Source organism: Pyxicephalus adspersus, chromosome 5 (genome assembly GCF_032062135.1).
Source record: "Pyxicephalus adspersus chromosome 5, UCB_Pads_2.0, whole genome shotgun sequence".
NCBI lineage: Eukaryota > Metazoa > Chordata > Amphibia > Anura > Pyxicephalidae > Pyxicephalus > Pyxicephalus adspersus.
The window spans coordinates 82,630,941-82,649,978 of NC_092862.1; the positions used below are offsets into that span (position 1 = coordinate 82,630,941).

At 36.1% G+C, this 19,038-nt stretch overlaps 1 protein-coding gene and 1 long non-coding RNA gene across 2 annotated transcripts in view; both read right to left on the bottom strand.

Annotated features, from left to right (window-relative positions):
- The window catches only part of PKD1L1 (polycystin 1 like 1, transient receptor potential channel interacting), a 113,645-nt gene extending 108,930 nt beyond the window's left edge, over positions 1 to 4,715 (bottom strand). The window contains exons 1-4 of the mRNA XM_072413367.1: positions 4,685 to 4,715; positions 4,456 to 4,575; positions 3,449 to 3,617; positions 1,585 to 1,824 (exon numbers count right to left, since the gene is read on the bottom strand). Coding sequence (XP_072269468.1) covers positions 1,585 to 1,824; positions 3,449 to 3,617; positions 4,456 to 4,575; positions 4,685 to 4,715 — 560 coding nt within the window. The remainder of the gene's footprint in view (positions 1 to 1,584; positions 1,825 to 3,448; positions 3,618 to 4,455; positions 4,576 to 4,684) is intronic.
- A 20-nt stretch (positions 4,716 to 4,735) lies between these two features.
- Positions 4,736 to 9,671, bottom strand: LOC140332031 (uncharacterized). Its single transcript, XR_011921019.1, has 3 exons — positions 9,613 to 9,671; positions 7,632 to 7,975; positions 4,736 to 4,909 (listed from the first exon to the last, which is right to left on the bottom strand). It is a non-coding gene; the product is annotated as an uncharacterized lncRNA (long non-coding RNA).
- Positions 9,672 to 19,038: the final 9,367 nt, after the last annotated feature.

Consider the following 19,038-nt stretch of genomic DNA (forward strand, 5'->3'; position numbering starts at 1 on the left):
AGCCAGATTTGGGTTGAATATAAGAACAACCTGAATTTGAACACCAACACTAGTAGTAACTGTCTTGCATTTGGAGAAGGAATTATAAAAGATCAATGTAGGAAACTTGAATAGAGGGAACCATCTCAGGAGTGAGTGGGAGTAAACCTGGTAAGGTACATGGACTCACAAATATAGCCTCAAACAAGATGTGGGAGGAGAACTAAACCAAAACTGGGAGTGCTTTTGCAGCCAGCAAAAGTCCAAGATGATTGCAGAGGTAGAAGCAGGGTGGTGGCCCAGTAAAGAAACATGCAAATCAACATCTTCATGTATTTTCTTGCGGTGCCCCCTTCATGCTTGCTACAGTAGATGTCGGAATACCCTGACTGTGGATGTCCACAGAAGTTTCAAAAGCCTTCTGAGAGACTGTCCTCCCCTCAGGGGGAAGTTGCAAAGGCTCCTCTGAAGAGAGGAAGAGGGTGCAGGTCCATCAAAATAAAGCCAAGGTGAATGGCCAAGGTTTAAAGAACACAAAGGCAGCAAAAAGTATGTGACCAACCAGGTCATTTTTAATTGGCTCAATAAGTATTTAAAGAAAATAGCAGAGAAAAACATGCTATATTGGGTGAGCCCTGCCACAAGAGTATGGAACTGAATCATTTACTGTCCCACTGTGAGTAGTTCTTGTCAAAGACAGAGGAGAGCACTTGCTAAAGAGGAAACCCTTTTTAAATTTTTGAAACAACTTAAAAATGGCCTTAATGTCACTAATCACAGGGTCACATATTTCCCAGAGATTCTAAAGCCAAGCCCTCTCAAAAGTGAAGAAACACAACTCAGGTCACTTTAGAGAAATTTGAAAGGAAGTTCTACAACTAAAGTACAAAGTGAAAAAAGTTGGCTTGCTTTCTTGACTTTGCCACACTAGAGTCACAGGTGTAAATGGAGTTTTGCATGGAGTTCATATGTTTTCCCCCATGTTTGGGTTTTTTTTTTTCTCCCACAATAAAAAAATATTATTGTACATAATTTGGTTTCACCCAAAAATTGCCCTTAGAATGTGTTAACAAATGATACTATAGAAGGGACATTAAATTGAGGTCCCCCTATTGTAATCTTTTCCAGTAACGAGAACGAGTACATGAATGAGTAATGTACACACAGCACTGTTTTATTCTATGGAGAAGGGAGGTGGCAGTATAAATGAGCGGCACCCTTCTGTGCTTTTTCTGTATAGACTTTGGAGGATCACTGTATACTTCAAGTTACAGTCATCTCACTTGTGTATGAAGCTTTAGTAACATGACTATGGACTTTTTAAAGCACCATGCATTTTACCAGCTTTCTAGAAATACAGAATAATAATAATATAACACAGATTCATTTAGCCAAGGCAAGTTTTAGGATATTCTCCAAAATTGTGTTACATATACAAATCTAAAGAAGCAAGATAAGACAAGCAATTAATTCACATAGCATAGCTACAATTACAAAGTTAAGTTATTCCTGGGCAAAACAAATTAACACATGCTTTCTATTTCTTAATTATGTCCTGTGCATAAATAAAAGGTTAACTCATAATTAGTATAAATCTGTCCTTACCGTCTATAGACATGTGTGTCATTGTACATTCCAAGTCTTTTGGTTCCATCTCCAAAATTCCAAAAATAACTAACATTTGTTCCAGAATTTATTCTACAGTAAAAACTGACATTTGAATTTATCAGTACTGAAGAACTGGCAACAAGGCGATTAGGAATAACTTTTCTCTGCACAAATATTGTATGCACATTAGAAGTGAAAGAATGAACTTTGTTTGAAGCATTAACTACGACATTATACCTGTAAAAATAATTAAAAAAAAGATACATTTAGGTATTTATTAAGAAAGGTAAAAGTTATAGTTTGCATCAGATTTTCAATACAAAAACACAAACCATTTCACTGTGGAGCACTGAAAGGGAAACTAAACTCAAAAAAAAAAACTCACTCACCTTTACTTTCACAGGTCCCTATATCAATCCAGAGCTTTCCAGAGTTGGGTCCTGTACCATCCTATAATCTGCCTTTGTCTCTTCGCAGAGGAAGCGCCAGATTCTACTATCTTCTTCGTCTTCTATTCGTCTTTTGACTTCTGTCCACGCCACCTAATCTCGCACTGCCCAGGTACGATATCGGGTGACATAGCTTACTGTAAATGGGGAAAAAAGAGTGCCGAACTCACTGCACATGCATGAGATCGGCATTTTTTGCCCAGTGAAGAACAAACTCCTGCTGCACATACCCATTCTGGGGCATACACAGAAGGAGCAGCTAGAAGCCTCCTGGGATGTGCGGCATATGTATCCCAGGAGGCTCTGCACTCTCATTGTCTACCCTTTTATGAAAAGTAAACATTTTGGTGATAGGTCAGCTTTAAGTTGTCCAGTTATCCATAGATCCACTTTAAAGTAAAAACAACAATGTAGAATATTGCAACTAAGCAGTCTTTATATGTAGTATATATGTATATTTACTTTCTGTCTTAGGATGATAATGCCTATTCCCAGTACTGTACTAGAGGAGTAATAGAGGAGTAGCATTGTAACTCTGAGACTGTACATGGCATATTTATGAATAAACAACTCTAACATTCACCAAAAATTCAACGTAAATGTGATTGATCACCAGAGAATGCTTGGTGAATGTCACATTTATTGCTTAATAAATAGGTTCTTATATGTGTTAGAGATTGAAACATCTCTCACTCTGCTCATTTCCATATCTCCATAACATAATAGGTGTTTCTCTGTAGTTCACATAGATGAACTGGATAAAGTCGATAACATTTTTTCAGATGATACAACAGAGCTCCCAGGACAAAAAATGATTTTTTTGCAGGATCAACAATTTTTCTTTTTCTGTTTTTGTGGGCATTTATTGAACAGATATATTAAACACTATAGGCATCCAAGGTCTGTTGAGTTCACAGACACAGCTGAGCAGCAATCAAACATCTTCAATGTTTAGCAATTCTAGAAATAAAACATGTTTTGTTTGACTATCCAAATATTTTAACTGTAGAGAGTGTCTCTATATATCCAGCATTGGACTAATTGGTTGAATTAAGAGCAATCAGACATGGTCTTCCACTCTTCAACCAGTTGACTAGTTGTTTTTGTTGAAGAAGCTGTGCAGTGTCTATTCTGACTAACAGTGAAACATACGCCTTAGATTGTCTATCTATCCAAAATCATTTAATGCCTCTGGTTTCCTCTATCAATGTTTGTTACAGAAAAGGTACTTGACCTTAAAATAGTTAGAAAGAGAGGGATAGTGGGCTTACAATCAATAGAGGTACATTTTGTACTGCTGCTACTGCCACTAATGCATTAGTGTTGACAAGATAAACATGTCTTTTTCATATGTATTTCAAACGCTTTATGTAACAGCTATTTCTATTATATGATTTCAACTGGATACATACATGTTAGGTAGATAGAATCTTTTTATTATACTTCTTCTGGTTGTACGCTCAGGTGGTCGGTCTCCAAACTGCCAGAAAAATTCCAAAGGCCCAATCTCTTCCATCACTGCAGTAAAATTAATATACATCTCGGTAGAAAACACAGTTCCATTGGTTAAAATGGAAAGTGCTGAAAAAGAGGATATTTGGTAAGTATACTTGAATAAAATTTTGTTTTGCACTATACTAAAATTTTCTTTGCATTTTACTACCAGGGCTTTTTATGCACAAAGCACAAAGCAGTAGCAAATAAACACTTAAAAATATTAGAAATAATAAAAAAATATTAAAAATAATAAAAAGTTACCAGATTGACCACACACATATGCATATAATATAATAGAGGTAATTAGTATTAGAGTATAACACCTTACAAGGCTATGTTAACAGAGAATCATGTTACCCCTTAAAAGGCACTCAAGATATAATGTGAATATGCTTATTACTAGATGGAATTTGCTAGCATAAAACAACTCAGTCTAACATTGGCATTGTATTACTAAAACAATTTAGGCTGCATTACCCTAAATAATGACTTCAGACATCCAATAATATACAAGCAAAAATCTTTTTTTTTTTTTACATTTCTATGCATGGGATTCAGTATTGTTTGCAAAATGTTTGCTAATTGAACTATCTCTTGCTAACCTCTTTAGTAAAAGAACACCAATGAAAAACATTCAGTTTATCTCTAGCTTTTTTCAGCATCCTGACCTAAGTAAACAAGTTTACATTCCCGCATATGTCTGCACCAGAATAAATGAACTTTAACGCATATGCACTTGTCATTCTGGCCTGGCCAAACAAGATAGGTGACGCTCACAATTCTAGAAAAGGGCCTAGAGAGGATGTTGGCAATGCAAAGAGAAAAAAGGGAGGTGTGGTTTCTTCTGCTTTAATTAAAGTGTGTTTTACATGAAAAAAGACTACTTCCAATAAAAAAAAATATTAAAATAAAAAACACATACATTTAACTTTTGGCAAAACATTCACAACCTTCCAGGCTTCTTGTTTTCCAACTGTATTACTAGCAGTGACAGTAATGTTGTAATATGCTGCAGTGGTAAATCTGTAAATAAGCGTGGGCTCTAAAAGCAGGAAAACAGATTAAAAAAATATACATTTACCAATTAAAGACTTGAAAATGATAATAAATGCAATTTACAGTACAAGTTACATCATCAATATTTTTCTTGCCTTGACTGGTATATAGCATTTTACCACCCATGTTCCATTTGTATGAAACATTGCTGCCAGTTCTGAGAGTTGCACTAAATAAAATGTAATCATCTTTGTAGACAATGGTAGTGTTCATCATCAGAGACAGACCAGTAGGAGTTACTTGTACATAGAAAGGGCCAAAGACTTCTGTTGCATTAAACAGCTCATTGAAAGCCGTTACTTTAACATGATATTCACCAACTGCAAAAAAAAAAAAATCAAAATGAAAAATGAATTTGTGCAACAGAGCAAATAAGCAGTACAGGAGAAAATGTAAATACCTGAAAAACATAAAAAAACACAGCAGTATGAAATATTTCTATTTAAAAAAATCCTTTGCTAAACACGGTTTTAAGTTTAAAATAGAATGGGTTCTCATTCCAGTCAGTAACTCCTCCTTTCCTGTCCCTGAAAATAATGATGCTAGAAGTTCTAACCCTTACTCATATTACTACAAACATTTTTTGTGTCCTCCTTTTTCTATCAAAACGTGTCCTGAAAGATAGTAAAATAAGGTCAAGAAAAACTTTCCAGTGGTTCCACTTATTACTTACTTTTACAGCTGACATTTTGTCTGTTGTTTGGCTTTAAGTAAAAAATGTACTTATCTCATTACTTTTTAATTACAAAGTGTATTTGACTGAGATCACATACATACATTGAAAACCAAATAGGGCTGATGGTAATAGGTTCCAGTGGAGGTGTCAAAAGATATGTATAATACATAAGGATGTCAAAAGGATGCAGAAAACCACAACGTTGTGACCTTAAGAGATGCTAAAGTGCAAAAACCTATGTGTTCCACTGTTCTGAATGGCCACAGAAGCTAACAAAAAAAAAACTTTAGGAGACTTGTTTAAGAATATCAGGAGTGAAATTTCCATAAAGACCAGAATGTGAAAGTGTCTAACCTGATGTCCATCTGAGTAATTTTTCTTTTTTAAATTTAACGTAAATTATTTTTAAAGGTTTTCAAGAAGCATAATAGTAACAATAAACAAAAGGATGTATTACATCAGATGTTACAATAAAAAATTGTAAATTTAGAGAAAAAAAAACAACCTAACATCATGTGTTACCAACACATGCAGATTAAACGGCTTCAAACATACTTTAGGCTTTTACTCTGCAAGGCCTTTGTTAGAGTTACAGAACAGCTAAGCATATGAAAAGACCCCCAGCCCATCACACATCTTTGAGTAATAATTAAGCATCCAAATTATAGTATGTCAGTGCAACTCAAAGCCATCATAAACGGTAAAACTTCCCATGTAATATCAGAAGTAGGAGTTAATAAGAAAAAGGAAAAGTGGTACTGTAAAGTAGAAAAAAAGAAGAGGGAAAAAAAGTGTTAATAAAGGAAAAAAGAGAGAGAATGGAAAGAAAGAAAGAAAGAAAGAAAGAGGGGGGGGGGGCAGGGACCCCTTTTACAGGGGTTATAAAGTGTAGGCCCTAGGCCTGAACTCCTCATAAACCATTAACCTCATTATGAGAGTGGTATCATATGAAGCCCATTGACACCGCCTGATCTCAAAGGGCCCATACCTCATCAAACTTCTCCAGATGGTTATAAAGTCTGGCAGAAAGTTGTTCCATTAACCTAACGTCATCTACACGAGTTCCCAGCTCCAAAATAGAAGGTAGACTAGTAGTTTCCAATGTATTGAAATAGGAAAAGAAGATTATTAACCTCAGCACAACATTGTAATATTCTTGGGCATGTCCAAAATATGTGAAAGATCGTCCCTACTTGGGAACCACATCTCCAGTATAAATTGCTACAGGTAGGGTAAACGTCATGGAGCTTTTAAGGGGTGTGTACCAATGCATGACAATTTTGTATGTGTTTTCCTGATATAAAGTACAAACAGCTTTTATGAGTTTTTTTCCAGATAACTTGCCAGAGTTCCAGAGCAAGCTCTCTACCCAGAATGGTCTCTCACTCATGCATGTATGCATGCTTGGAGGATGGCACAGCAGAGTCTGTATTCAAAATGTTATATATTTCAGGAATTAGTCACCTGTGGGATTGGGCATAATGTCTGATTTGAAGGTAACTGTAAAAGGCAGAGGAGGGTAATTCAAATGTATCCAGCAATTCTGCAAATGATAACAGCTTACTAGTGATCAGAAGGGATTTGTGACTAAAGCAAAACATCATTTTTAGGCAAAGCAAAGCAAAACATCAGTTTTAGGCAAAGCAAAGCAAAACATCAGTTTTAATGTTTTGAATCCTCTCAATTCCCTGTATCCTCCACCTCCCGCATTCCTGCCTTCTCCAACTGCCCCTACGAGGCTGAAGGACTGGATTTCTAAAATTTTCCACACATTCTTGCATCTCAGGCCCAACTGAAACAGACACAGAAGAAGAGGCAGAAACAGAAGGGGGGACATCAGCAGAAAGGGGAACAATCTCATTTACACTGTCCCCAAAGGAAAATATCTTTAGAAGTCTGAGTCCCATTCACTGTGCCTTTTACACCCTCTTCCATGTCCATGCCCAGCAGGAGACTTAAGTCCCAGGTCGACCCCAGGACTGAGCATGTTTCCTGGCCTGCAGAGGCACACAGACCAGGGTGTTGTAGAAGAGTAGGAGCTCAGACACACCTGCTCCCTGCGGACAGAGAGTTGGCCACACCCACCACAGAGATTGTAAGCTCCCCTGGGGAGGGTCCCCTCCTCTCCTCTGTCATTGTATCTGACCGTTATTTGCAACCCCTATTTAATGTACAGCGCTGCATAATATGTTGGCGCTATATCAATATTGTTTTATTATTAATATTATTATTAATAATAATAATAATTATAATAACCTGTATCTTTATCTAATTTGCTCATATCTAATATCCTGTATCTAATTTGCTCAACAAAAATGTATGTAGAATAATAATATTAAATAAAAAAAATAAAATTGAATCCTTACCTTCACAGTATTTATGGAAAGTTGACGCACCAAATCCAGTTGGCTGCAGATTGCTGAGTAAAAAAACATTTGGGGTTCCATCACCAAAATCAATCAAGAAATTGGCTTCAACAATAGTGAATACTCTAAAATGAAGCAATTGTGTGGAATAGGACTGATTTGCATTCACAGACAAAATGGCATAATTAGTTCCAGATGTAAAGAAAGCTGTGACATTGTCAATAGGGCCAACAACTTTGACTTGTTTGTGAATGGAAACAATTAATGAATTATTATGAAGATGACTAATCAGGGAAACACCTAGTAAGTGAATTCCAGGAGCATCAGCAGTTACATTCAGAGAACTGAAAAACACAAAAAAGAGAAAAAAATTTAGTTAAAAAAACATATATTAGTGCCGGGACAAGAACAAAGATCTCTGGCACTCAAGATGTAGATGGTAGTGGAGGTATATATAGCTCATGGGGGAAGAGGGGCACAGCAAAGGGAGACCTGCAAAAGCACATTGGAGAACTCTTGTCTCTCCCTATGTAATACAGAAGATGGCTGACCACTGAAAAACAGCTGCCCCCTGCAGCTTGGCAGCTAAGAAATGTACCTCTCTTGCCTCTGCCCTGATAAAAAAAGAATTTAAAGGTTAAAAAATAGATGAAATAAATATGAGTTCTGTTTTACTTGTTAAAGTATTTATGTTAATGCAATCTTTACACAGTCCTCTCATATAGCACAACCAGAAACAACTTTCCTTGTTAGTTCTATAGTTTAGGTACAGTTGTACCCTTATTCCACTCCCAGGTTACTGAATGAAAACACCACATCTGAATTATTTTTGAGGGTACTATATGAAGTGCTTCCAAATTGTGTTTGGAATGTGGTTATGATTGCTCCTGTATTGATTCTGTGCACGTTGAAATGGTTAACTTCTTTTTGACATTGGGAATCAAAAAAGCTATTTTTTAGTGTAAAAGTGCTTTTGATATTGTTGATTATTAGTCAATTAGACACCTTAAATACCCCTCAAATACGTGTTTGAACTAATAGAAATTTTGGTGGCATGAAGTATTATAACATCTGTAACGCTTTCATTGCTGTACATCCCTGCTGAGGAGATTCACCTTCTCTGTTTGTCCTGGTGACCACTGTCATCTAGACAGGAGCCAATGAGAACTACAAAGTTTTACTTCGCCAGCAATAGTTGATGGAAAAATCTTCCAAGAGGCACACCTGTTTAGGTGACAATTGTCCAAGATCCTAATGCTCAACTTGCACCCAGTAAAGAAAATATTATTTAGATTGTGTTGCAGTAATCATTTAGTTAATTCCTTTTTTGCAGTCTTGCTTTTTTTCTGAGGATCTAGCTGAGAGAAATGAGGCAAAGCAATGTTTATGGGGGATATGGGGACCACAAATATAGAAGCATTTGTTAAGGTGCAGTAATCTCTAGCAGCCACTTCTAAAGTGTCCCCCAGTTTCGGGTGTCATATTTAGAGACTCTGACCACCTTTTGACTGAAGCATGTTTATAGTTTTATCAAGAAAGTTGTCCATCACTGGTTTAGTAGAAAGAATTTATAGAGATGTGCATCTTTAGTCATCTAATCAAATTTCCCCAACTGGACAGCAAAATATAAACTGACATTGCTTCTAACGTTTTACTACTCAATCTAACATGTAAAAAAGAAAGTGTAAGCTATACATATACTTTAATTACCATATTTATAAATTAGTAAGAGTGGCATGCACCAAAGTGACATACACCAAATAATTTTCAGTAAGTGATTATTTTCTGTGATTTAAAAAACATGTACCAGAAACATTTAACTGTGGTGAATTTTTGGTAAAATACTACATTTGGTGCATTGTAAAAATGCTAGTAAGATTCCATATCCAAAAGTTTATCCATGCCTAACATTGTAGAAATTGATACTCTACTCTGGGGGAAAATTACTTTTGGTACTCAATATAATACAAAAAAAATTTACCTTCCAGAAAGTGAGTAGTTGTTGATTGGTGTATAAATTGTCCATGAACATGAAAAAATTGAATCTGATGGAAAGGATACTGTGGCATGAATTAAATCACCAACTTTAATTATATCAGGAGCGATGAATTTTATATCCATTTCTATTACTCCATTAGATATTTCAGCCATTTTCCTTAAAGTGCCAATATAATTATGAACCTCTAGTAACAGTTTGTGGTATAATCCATTATTATATTTTTTTGGATGCTTTAAAAAACAGTAAATACTTTGGTTATAGAGGCAAGCCTTTGTAAAATGCTTTAAATGGATCTGGATTAGTTCTTCATCTGTAAAATCAAAGTCTTCTATGTAGTGTTTGGTGAACTGCAAGTGGACAACAAATTCTGTCATGTGTTGTAAAACACTTTCATACACAGCTACTGAAATATTGAGCACTGAATATTGGACAGTAGTTTTCATCTTTGCCCAGTAGAATCTAGATATGTTTTTTGCCTGAAGTCTTGCAGTTAGAGTACAAGGAACTATGTTCAGCTGAAAAGAGAAAGGAAATGCATCTCATTAGAAAGTGTTTCATGATTTAAAGCAATGTCTATTGTTTAAGTCAACTACACCCCTCTTCATAAAAGTCAGCATAAATAAATTTTGCTGACAATGCAGCACGGTGGTGGGTGCATCTTCTGTGAGATTTTGAATACTCTACATTCCCCATATTGTGCCAGAAGAAGGGTGCTATCACTATACTATAGGTTATAATGGGTGGAAGCCATCCATGTTTTTTCAGTTCTTTTTACATTTCTTTTGTATAAATTTCTGAGCTAATACTGTTTAAAGCCAAGGAAAGCTGAGCAGCCTAATATAGTGGTGGTGTCTAAAAAAATAGCTGGTACAGCTAGCTAGAGTGTTTCCCCTGTGATGAATAGTCAATCTCTTAACGTCTTATGTTTTATCATATATTTTATATCTTGTGGATGGAAGAAAATAAAAGAAAAACAAGATGGTTTCCTGTTTTATAACTACTTATTAAAACAACATAAGCAAAAAATGTTCAGATTACATCTACCAAATGGATAGTGTTTTAAGGGAGAAATATATACAGTAAGGTTTATGCCTGAGAATGGATTCAATTTTCTATAGCTGATGGTGTCAAATCCTGACAATAGTTGAACTTTGATTTTTTGGTGCATAACTTCACTAGCAGTAAAAAAGTGTAAAATAAATAATGCCAGCTATCTCTTCAAAGTGTGGAATATAAAAATATGTACTACTACTCTGCTCTACTCTAAACCACACAATTTTAAATGACCATGCTATATATCTCAAAGGGTTATAATAAATATCAGTAAATGTTAATGCCTATGCCTATAAAAATATGCATAGTGTAAATTTGACTACAACATATAAACAATCCAACAATAACTTATACATATAATTAAATCAATTTAGTTATTTAGATGTGCATTCCTCAGCAAAATAGTTCACTTCAAACTCTGCAACTGTTTTCTGCCTCCGAATATTCTTGGCATGTTCCCCAATAATGCAATTTTAACCAGCTTTCAAAACATCCCGATGACCTTGTGTTGCCTGTCTCTTGGTCTCCATTCAGGTACATGACATACAGGCTTTGATGCGTCAGCCTTTGCCTAGTTTTGAAACCTTATGGCCCTGGTTTATTAAACTCCAAGGTTGGAGAGGGTACACTTTCATCAGTGAAGCTGGGTGATCCATTAAACCTGGAATGGATTTCTTCAAAGACATTTGCTATTTGCTAGCAAATGTTAAAAAACCTGGACCAAATCCATTCCAGATTTGCTGGATCACCCAGCTTTACTGATGAAAGTGTATCCTCTCCTGCTTTGGAGAGCTTTAATAAATCAGGCCCAATGAATCCACAATCCAGATCAAGCCTAAACATTTGCTTCCAATGACTCACCAAATAGAAAAATAGGACAAGGATGACAACCTTGAAAAATGCATCTTCAAAAACAAGTGAGCAATGGTTAGTAACATACTGCAATATGCACAAATATGGTCATAACAGATGAATGCAACTTTAAATCAGATAAGTAATTTATAGTGAATAGCGAAGTACAGGTAAAATGTTTCATACAAAGAAAACAATCTGTTAATGTACTATTAGCAATTGCATTTTATAATTTTTAGTGTATAAAAAAGACAGAAAATACCTTAGCTTTCTCAGCAGTTCTCCTTTTAATACATGAGAAGTTCCATGGGAGAGTATAATTTGACTTGCTGTAATTTTCAGAAGACCTTTAATAATTGGGAAATATGTTTGAAATTTGCCATAGAAAACAAGAAAATTCAATCTTTTGTGAAATATTTGTTTAATTACAGTAAAATTACAGTACTTTTAATAAATGTTTTGGTTATCGTAATGTGGATGTTCATTCCAGAGCACTGGACATAGGCAACATTTCAATAACTGGATAATTACAAACACTAATTCTTCTAATAAGAACAAGGTGCTATAAATTAGTACAAAAGAACACTTTATGATAAATTATTTTCCTATTTTTAAAATCTGCTGGAAGATGTAGAACCAGCTGCTCTTTCTCTAAATGCCCTACTATTTAGAAGCTACTAGGGATGAGCGAGAATGCCAGAGGCATTGAAATGCATGAAAATTTCCTCGAAGTTCCGATAGGTTCGATTATCGAAAATCACTATAGGAGGATAATCATGGCTGCATTCATAAATACAGCCTTGGGAATCCTCCTGTCAGTGAGCGATCCCCGGGCACTACAGGTCAGAATGAGGGCAAGCACTCATTCTCACCCAGGCATGGGCAAACTACGGCCCGATGGAAATGTTTCTTGGGTGTTCCGCGGCTCTTTGGGTGTTGAGCAGGGTCAGGAGAAGGACCCCGCCATGGGGCACACCGGCCAGAGCCGTGGAACACGTCCCTGGATCTGAGCCTGCGATGGGAGAGTGGGCGGGCTGTGTCACTGTAAACAACCCACCCACTATCCCATTGCAGGCTCAGATCTGCAAAGGGAAAGTGGGCGGGGTGATGCCATCATGATGTCACGTTCAGGGGCGTGATGATGGCATAACGCCGCCCACTCTACCATCGACCTGGCCCCTCCGTGGCCCCTGACTAAAAAAGTTTGCCCACCCCTGTTCTAATCTGTAGTGCCCGGGAATCTCTCACTGAGAGGAGGATTCTCACGGCTCCATTCATAAATGCAGCCACTATACTCCTCCTCTCTTATGAATGAACACGGCCATGGGAAAAATCAGGGGATTTTTCCCACGCTGCATTTATTCATGAGCAACCAGCGAGACTCACACATAGTACAGGGCTGCAACAGTGATCAGAGGAGGAGGCCCCATGGCTCAGGACTCCTGACAGCTCCGCTCCCCTGATTGGTCTTGCAGGTCCCAAAAATTCACTCTCGTCGGCTGAATTTACAAAAGCCGTTCTCGCCATGTTTGGTAAGCGAGAATGGCCCAATTCGCTGCAAGACCGATTTTAAAACATTTGCTTGCTTATCCCTAGAGGCTACAGCATGAGCATATTTTCGTATACTGGTAAATCACTCCCTGAATATCTATGCAAAATGCATAACTAAAATCAGCTCTAAAAGCATTTAGGGGATTTGGTTTGGTTGTTTTAGAGGAATGGATGAACTGCTATTTTCAGATGTAGGTACAGGGCAAATAGCTGAATATGGAAGACATTTGTAAAAGTGACAGTAAACCCTGGAGTATTTGGCACCCTGGTTTTATCAGTAGCAAAAGGTGTAATAGTCAATGGGAAGAAGGGCCACTAGACTGGTATTCAGTGAGAACAATGTCCCATTTATTTGTAATCAAAGTGAAGAATTCACCCTTACAGACAGCTAAAAAGATTAATGGAGTGGTTACTTATTTGAAAAGGAATAATTATTCAGTGCCAGGAGAACAATTAGGTACTCCATGAGGACCATGTTGAAAATACCTGATTTACAGGTTTGCCTGGCATTCAATTTTAATTTTGTAGAAAGCCTCATAAACTGCATGAAAACAACTATTTGTAGAAAGTATAGACAATACATACCTATCATTTTTAAGATGAATTTCATTTAATTTAGGACTTGAGTTGTCATCTGAGTTTATTATTACCCATTCACCTTGAAGTATGTGTATGCACACCCATGACTAGAAGAAACAGCAAGGAACTATTCAAAACTTTTTGTTTTAAGTACTTAAAAAAAAACAAGCCTGAAACAAATCCATTTGAGCTAAAATGCACAACTGTATGCTATGGTAAAATGTCTGATATAATATATTATTTGCAAAAACATTATAAACAACTTAAATAACAATAAATTACTGAGAGATTATGTAAACTGCTTTTGATGAACTTTTTACATAAGGGTAATAAGGGGCCTGATTTTTTAAAGCTCTCCAAGACTGGAAAACCTGGGTGATTCAGCAAACCTTGAATAGATTCATTTGCTATTTGTTATCAAATGTTTTCAATCCTGGACCAGATCTATTTCAGGTTTGGTTAATTATCTTGGTTCACTGATAAAAGTGCATCTTTTCCAGTCGTGGAGAACTTTAATAAATTTAACCAATCTGTCAGTGGAAGGTCCAACAAATACATAATGAATAATATCATGAATCTGCATTCAGAACAAGGTCCCACATCGAGAGTATGCTTTACTGAAGCATCAATATAATATAAATGCAAAAGGAGCATGAAGCTGTCTTTAAACCTCAGTACCAACTCTTGGATACAGTTTTATCTACTACAACACATGATGATCATGACCTAAACATAAATATAAAAAAATATTTACGTAAATATTTTAAAATGTTGGTATTTTCCATTTTTGGATGTTAAAAACTAAATGTTTATTGAAAACCCCAGTGGCAATTCTAAACACATGTTTTTCCATGCACCCCCTTCCCTAGTCCTAGAGGAATAAACAGGACAAGTGGGGTTTGAATAACCTAAATATGAAAGGTAGGCAGGAAATAGCTTTGAAATATTAAATCAAAACAATCAACAAGCAAAAAAGGAGAAACTTTCACATCATTATTGAAACATACTAATATGCATACAGATATAAGATACATATAAAAAAAACACATATAAACACAAGGCTAGATAAGGGTAGGTTAAGGTATTTAATTTTTACTAACTAGATCAAAGGCCACCACCTTGGGAGTAAATCAATGTATAAAAATAATGGACAGAAGGGGTTTTGTGTGTGGCCAAAATACAACTTTTTATAAAGAAAATTAGTAACATGATGACAATCTAAAGTTAATAAAGCAAAAAAATGACATAAAGTATATGTGCAAACAAAAATAGGTACAAATTGCAACAAGCTAATGGTATGTACATTTAGGGTGCAAAATAGCTGGTAATTACATACAAAAGTAGTATCGGTTCACATATATGTGTTGTGAACAGGAAAACCAGTACAACTAGACATACGACTCCTAATGTGATCTGGAGTGATAGATTAAATAGAGGAGGTCTCTAAAGGAGGAAGTCTCTAAACCAATGCAGAATGTTCCATATTTTGCAATTGATCAGGTACATTAGTAGTAGTATATGGTGATACAGATCAAAAGTACAAGCATGATGAATAATCATGAAAAATGATGAAAAAAGGACAAGTGAAGCCTGATTATAATAAGTGTATATAAAACATTAGATATTGTTGCAAACTTGTGTATAGAATTATATGTAAAACGAAGAAATTTCAAATAGTAGAGTGATAACAGTATAAGGTAATACATTGTACAGGTATAGATTATATGTATATTAGATATTCCAATTTAAGGTGCCACCTTCTACATTGGTAAAACTAAAAGAATGCTATGTAAAAGTATCTATGAGCATGTCTGCTCAGTGACTCATGGTAGAGTTGTGACCCCCGTAGCAAACCATGTGGGTATGAGACAATTATCATGTCAATGCCATCTGATTTTGTGCCTATACCATGTCCCACCCAACCCCCGTGCTAGGAACATCGATACACTCCTCTTACAACTTGAGACTAAATAGATTTTTTAAATTAAAAAAACTTCTTTTCCAGGCTTATATGATTTTCTCAGCGTTAAAACTTTCTTATAGTAATATTTACTTATCAGTATGATTCTTTTTCACCATTATACTTTACCCTTTAACCACTCACCTAGAATTGAGATATCTATTAGCTGTATACTCTATATCTGTGCTATGTATTACCTTATACTTATTATCACTGTACCATATGAAATTTGTTCATTTTACACATAATTCTATATGCTTCAGTTTTCAACAATATCTGCTGTTTTATATACACTTATTATAATCGGGCTTTATTGGTTTCATTCATTTTTTGGTTATAATTCAGGGTTTATTGGTTCTTTATTTACTCTCACTCACCTTTACTTTTGCAGATCCGTTGATCCTAAGTCACCCAATCCCACACTGCTGGGTGATGCAGCAAACCTGAAATGGATCTGGTGCAGGATTGAAAATATTCCAGGTTTGCTGGATTGCCCAGCTTTACTGATAAAAGTGTATTTTCTCAAGCCTTGAGGAGCTTTAATAAATCATTCCTATTGTGTATTGTGTTTTTTTAGGTCTCAAATGATTCCTGAGGAAGTAGACTGTTGTCTACAAAACCCATAGAAGGATTATTGAGACTGAACCACTGTATGGTTTTATACCTTTTACATTTGTGTATATATGTGTTTGAATAAAATAGTTTATAATATTTTATTCCATGTATGAATATTATTATATTTCAATAATGCCTAGAAAGTCACTCGTTTTTTTGCTTGTTGTTTGTACCGATGAGTAATTGGGATGTGGCATTGGTATGTATTGAACTGTTGCTGGGTACTTTAGTGGTCATTTGAAATCATAAAAAAGCAATCCTTGACTCATTTATTATACTCCACCTTTATATATAAGGTTTCATTTATGTGGCTAATCACTAGAGATTTTTGTGGGACAAATTAAGTAGAGTGGAACATATGTATTATTAGTGGTAATTTACCTACAGAATATTTTAACACCAATGTCTACTTACAGTTACATGTGTTTAAGGATATTTGGACTATACAATTTAGGTATCTTTTTATAAAACTGTAAATCTAACATAACCTGAAGGATTCCCTAGTAAGAATCAATTGCAACCATTGAAACACTTGGACCTGGAAAATTCCCACAAGGAATAATAGTCAAAACATCCAAAAGTGGTTCATATATACCAATTCACACAATCTTCCAGGTACAGTTTGTAGGAGATTCTCATATAGAAGGAACACATTAGATTGCGAGAAATATTTATTAATACCAATTTGCTTTATGAATATGATCTGTGAATCAAAATTCCATAGTCTGTGATGACAAGAGTTGTGGAGAATGATTTTAATGTTATAACAAAGTTTTTATGTTTGTTTCAGGGGTAATAAATTTGTTGGTTTCTAGAAATGCAGAAAAGGAATAAAAAATATGTTGTATATTAAATATAATACCTATTATACAAATGTGATAAATATTTTATTATATATGCTGTTGTATAGAGCTGGATTACATAAAATAAGTATAATGTTTGTACATATCATTGAACACCACATTAGTATCCTGGATTTTGTTAAGATAGTTCTTACCACAAAAGTAGATGTTTTGTTCTCCAGTAGAAAAGATGTGTAGTCAGTTGTATTGTCATGCTTAAAATATATTTGGAAACTTGCATCTCTTTCTGTAGGCACAAAAAATGAAAAAATGCATAGAATATTGCTGGAAAAGTTGTATTCAAAGTAAAATGTATTTTTCAGAAGGTTGTACACATATGTCTGACAGGGTAGCACAGTATGATAGGTATAGTTTTCTTATCTTGGGATGGTGCCGAAGCAATAACATTTTAGGAGTTGTAAGCCACAAGAGTCGTATATTTTAATATACCTAAAGCTCCCCTCTCAGGAGAAATTGGGGTTTAAAGGACGTAAGTGGACATTTATATGTTACAGGGCACCATGGCATGGTAGAATTGATAACATTTTAGTAGGGGCGGGGGTCAGCCACAAGAGTCCCCCACTTATCCTACATTTCCCTTTCTCCACTGTTAAAGAGAAATTGGGGTTTACAGAAGGTAGGTAGCCAGCTATGTGTGACAGGCACCACACCAGCCGCTCAGTCCCTTACACTGCAACACCTGCAGATTTGCCTCCAGGTGGTAGTGACCGGTACTGAGTGTCTCCCCCCAGGCCAGGGTTCTACGGCATGTGGAAGGGCTAACCGCACTCCAACCTTACCACCACTCTAAACACAGCTTTTAAGTTTTATGAACGAGCAAGTATATTAAAGGCATATATGTGGGGCACCACAGCACAGAGCAAATTGACAGTACCCTAATGCTCATTGCTATGAAAGTGGCCCTGGGGGTTCCCAACATGCAAAGTCAATTGGGGCACCCTGGTCTTGAAATAGCCCCCCTTAATGTGAAAATATCCCTGATTGTCGTTAGAGATTTATGCTTGTGACCCCAAATCTGGCAACTTATGTTGTTATGTTTGTGGGGCTGATATTAAGTTTAGTAACAATTCTCAGGGTCCCCTGTATACATTGAAAATTTCACATTTCCATGGCAATTGGTGTAGGAGATATGAAGGTTTTACAAGGGGGTAATGACAGCAGCATGGACACAGACACAGATTATTTCACAGTGCAAGGTGTGCAGGGAGTAGACAAAGCTGTTTGCTGAGGTCTATAGTACAGGCCTACTCTCAGGGAACTAACATTGAAAGCATGATCTCATAGAAAAAGATAGGAGATGCATGCGCCCCTTCCCCCCCAAGACAACGAGCTAGGAGTGGAGAGAAGGACGGAGGGGACGGCTGCATGTGGCCCACAGGCTTTAGGTGGGGCACCCTTGGCCTAAACCTTGTTTGATTTTGCTTTGCAATATCCACACTGAGAAACAAATCATAAATGTGATTTTTCATTTTACAGTGATTTACAAACACCAATGTATTACAGTGCTTTAAAGGGCTCTATTTATAAAAACAGTAAATCTAACATTCTCTCAAACATTCGCTTGTCGGAATCTTCCCGATCCATGTGTTTTAATGGCAGTAATTGATTCCCACAATGTGGGAATGTTTGAAGGAATGTCAGATTCCCAGTTTTATAAATAGAGCCCACAATGTATTTTAATGTGCAGTTTTATCTCATTGAATGTACTTTTACTATTCAGGCAGCAATCAGAGCAGGACTTGCAGTCAGTAACAGCTGCTGGGTAGTACATAGCTACTTGCTCCCTGTTCAGACCTGTGTATAAATCACTAACTTTTGTGTCTCTGAGATGGCATGACAGTAATGTAAGTAATGTAATTTAGGAACGCCTAACTTTTACCATGTCTGCAAATTTTCATGGTAAAATTTCCATGGGCTTTTTTAACGCCCAGATAT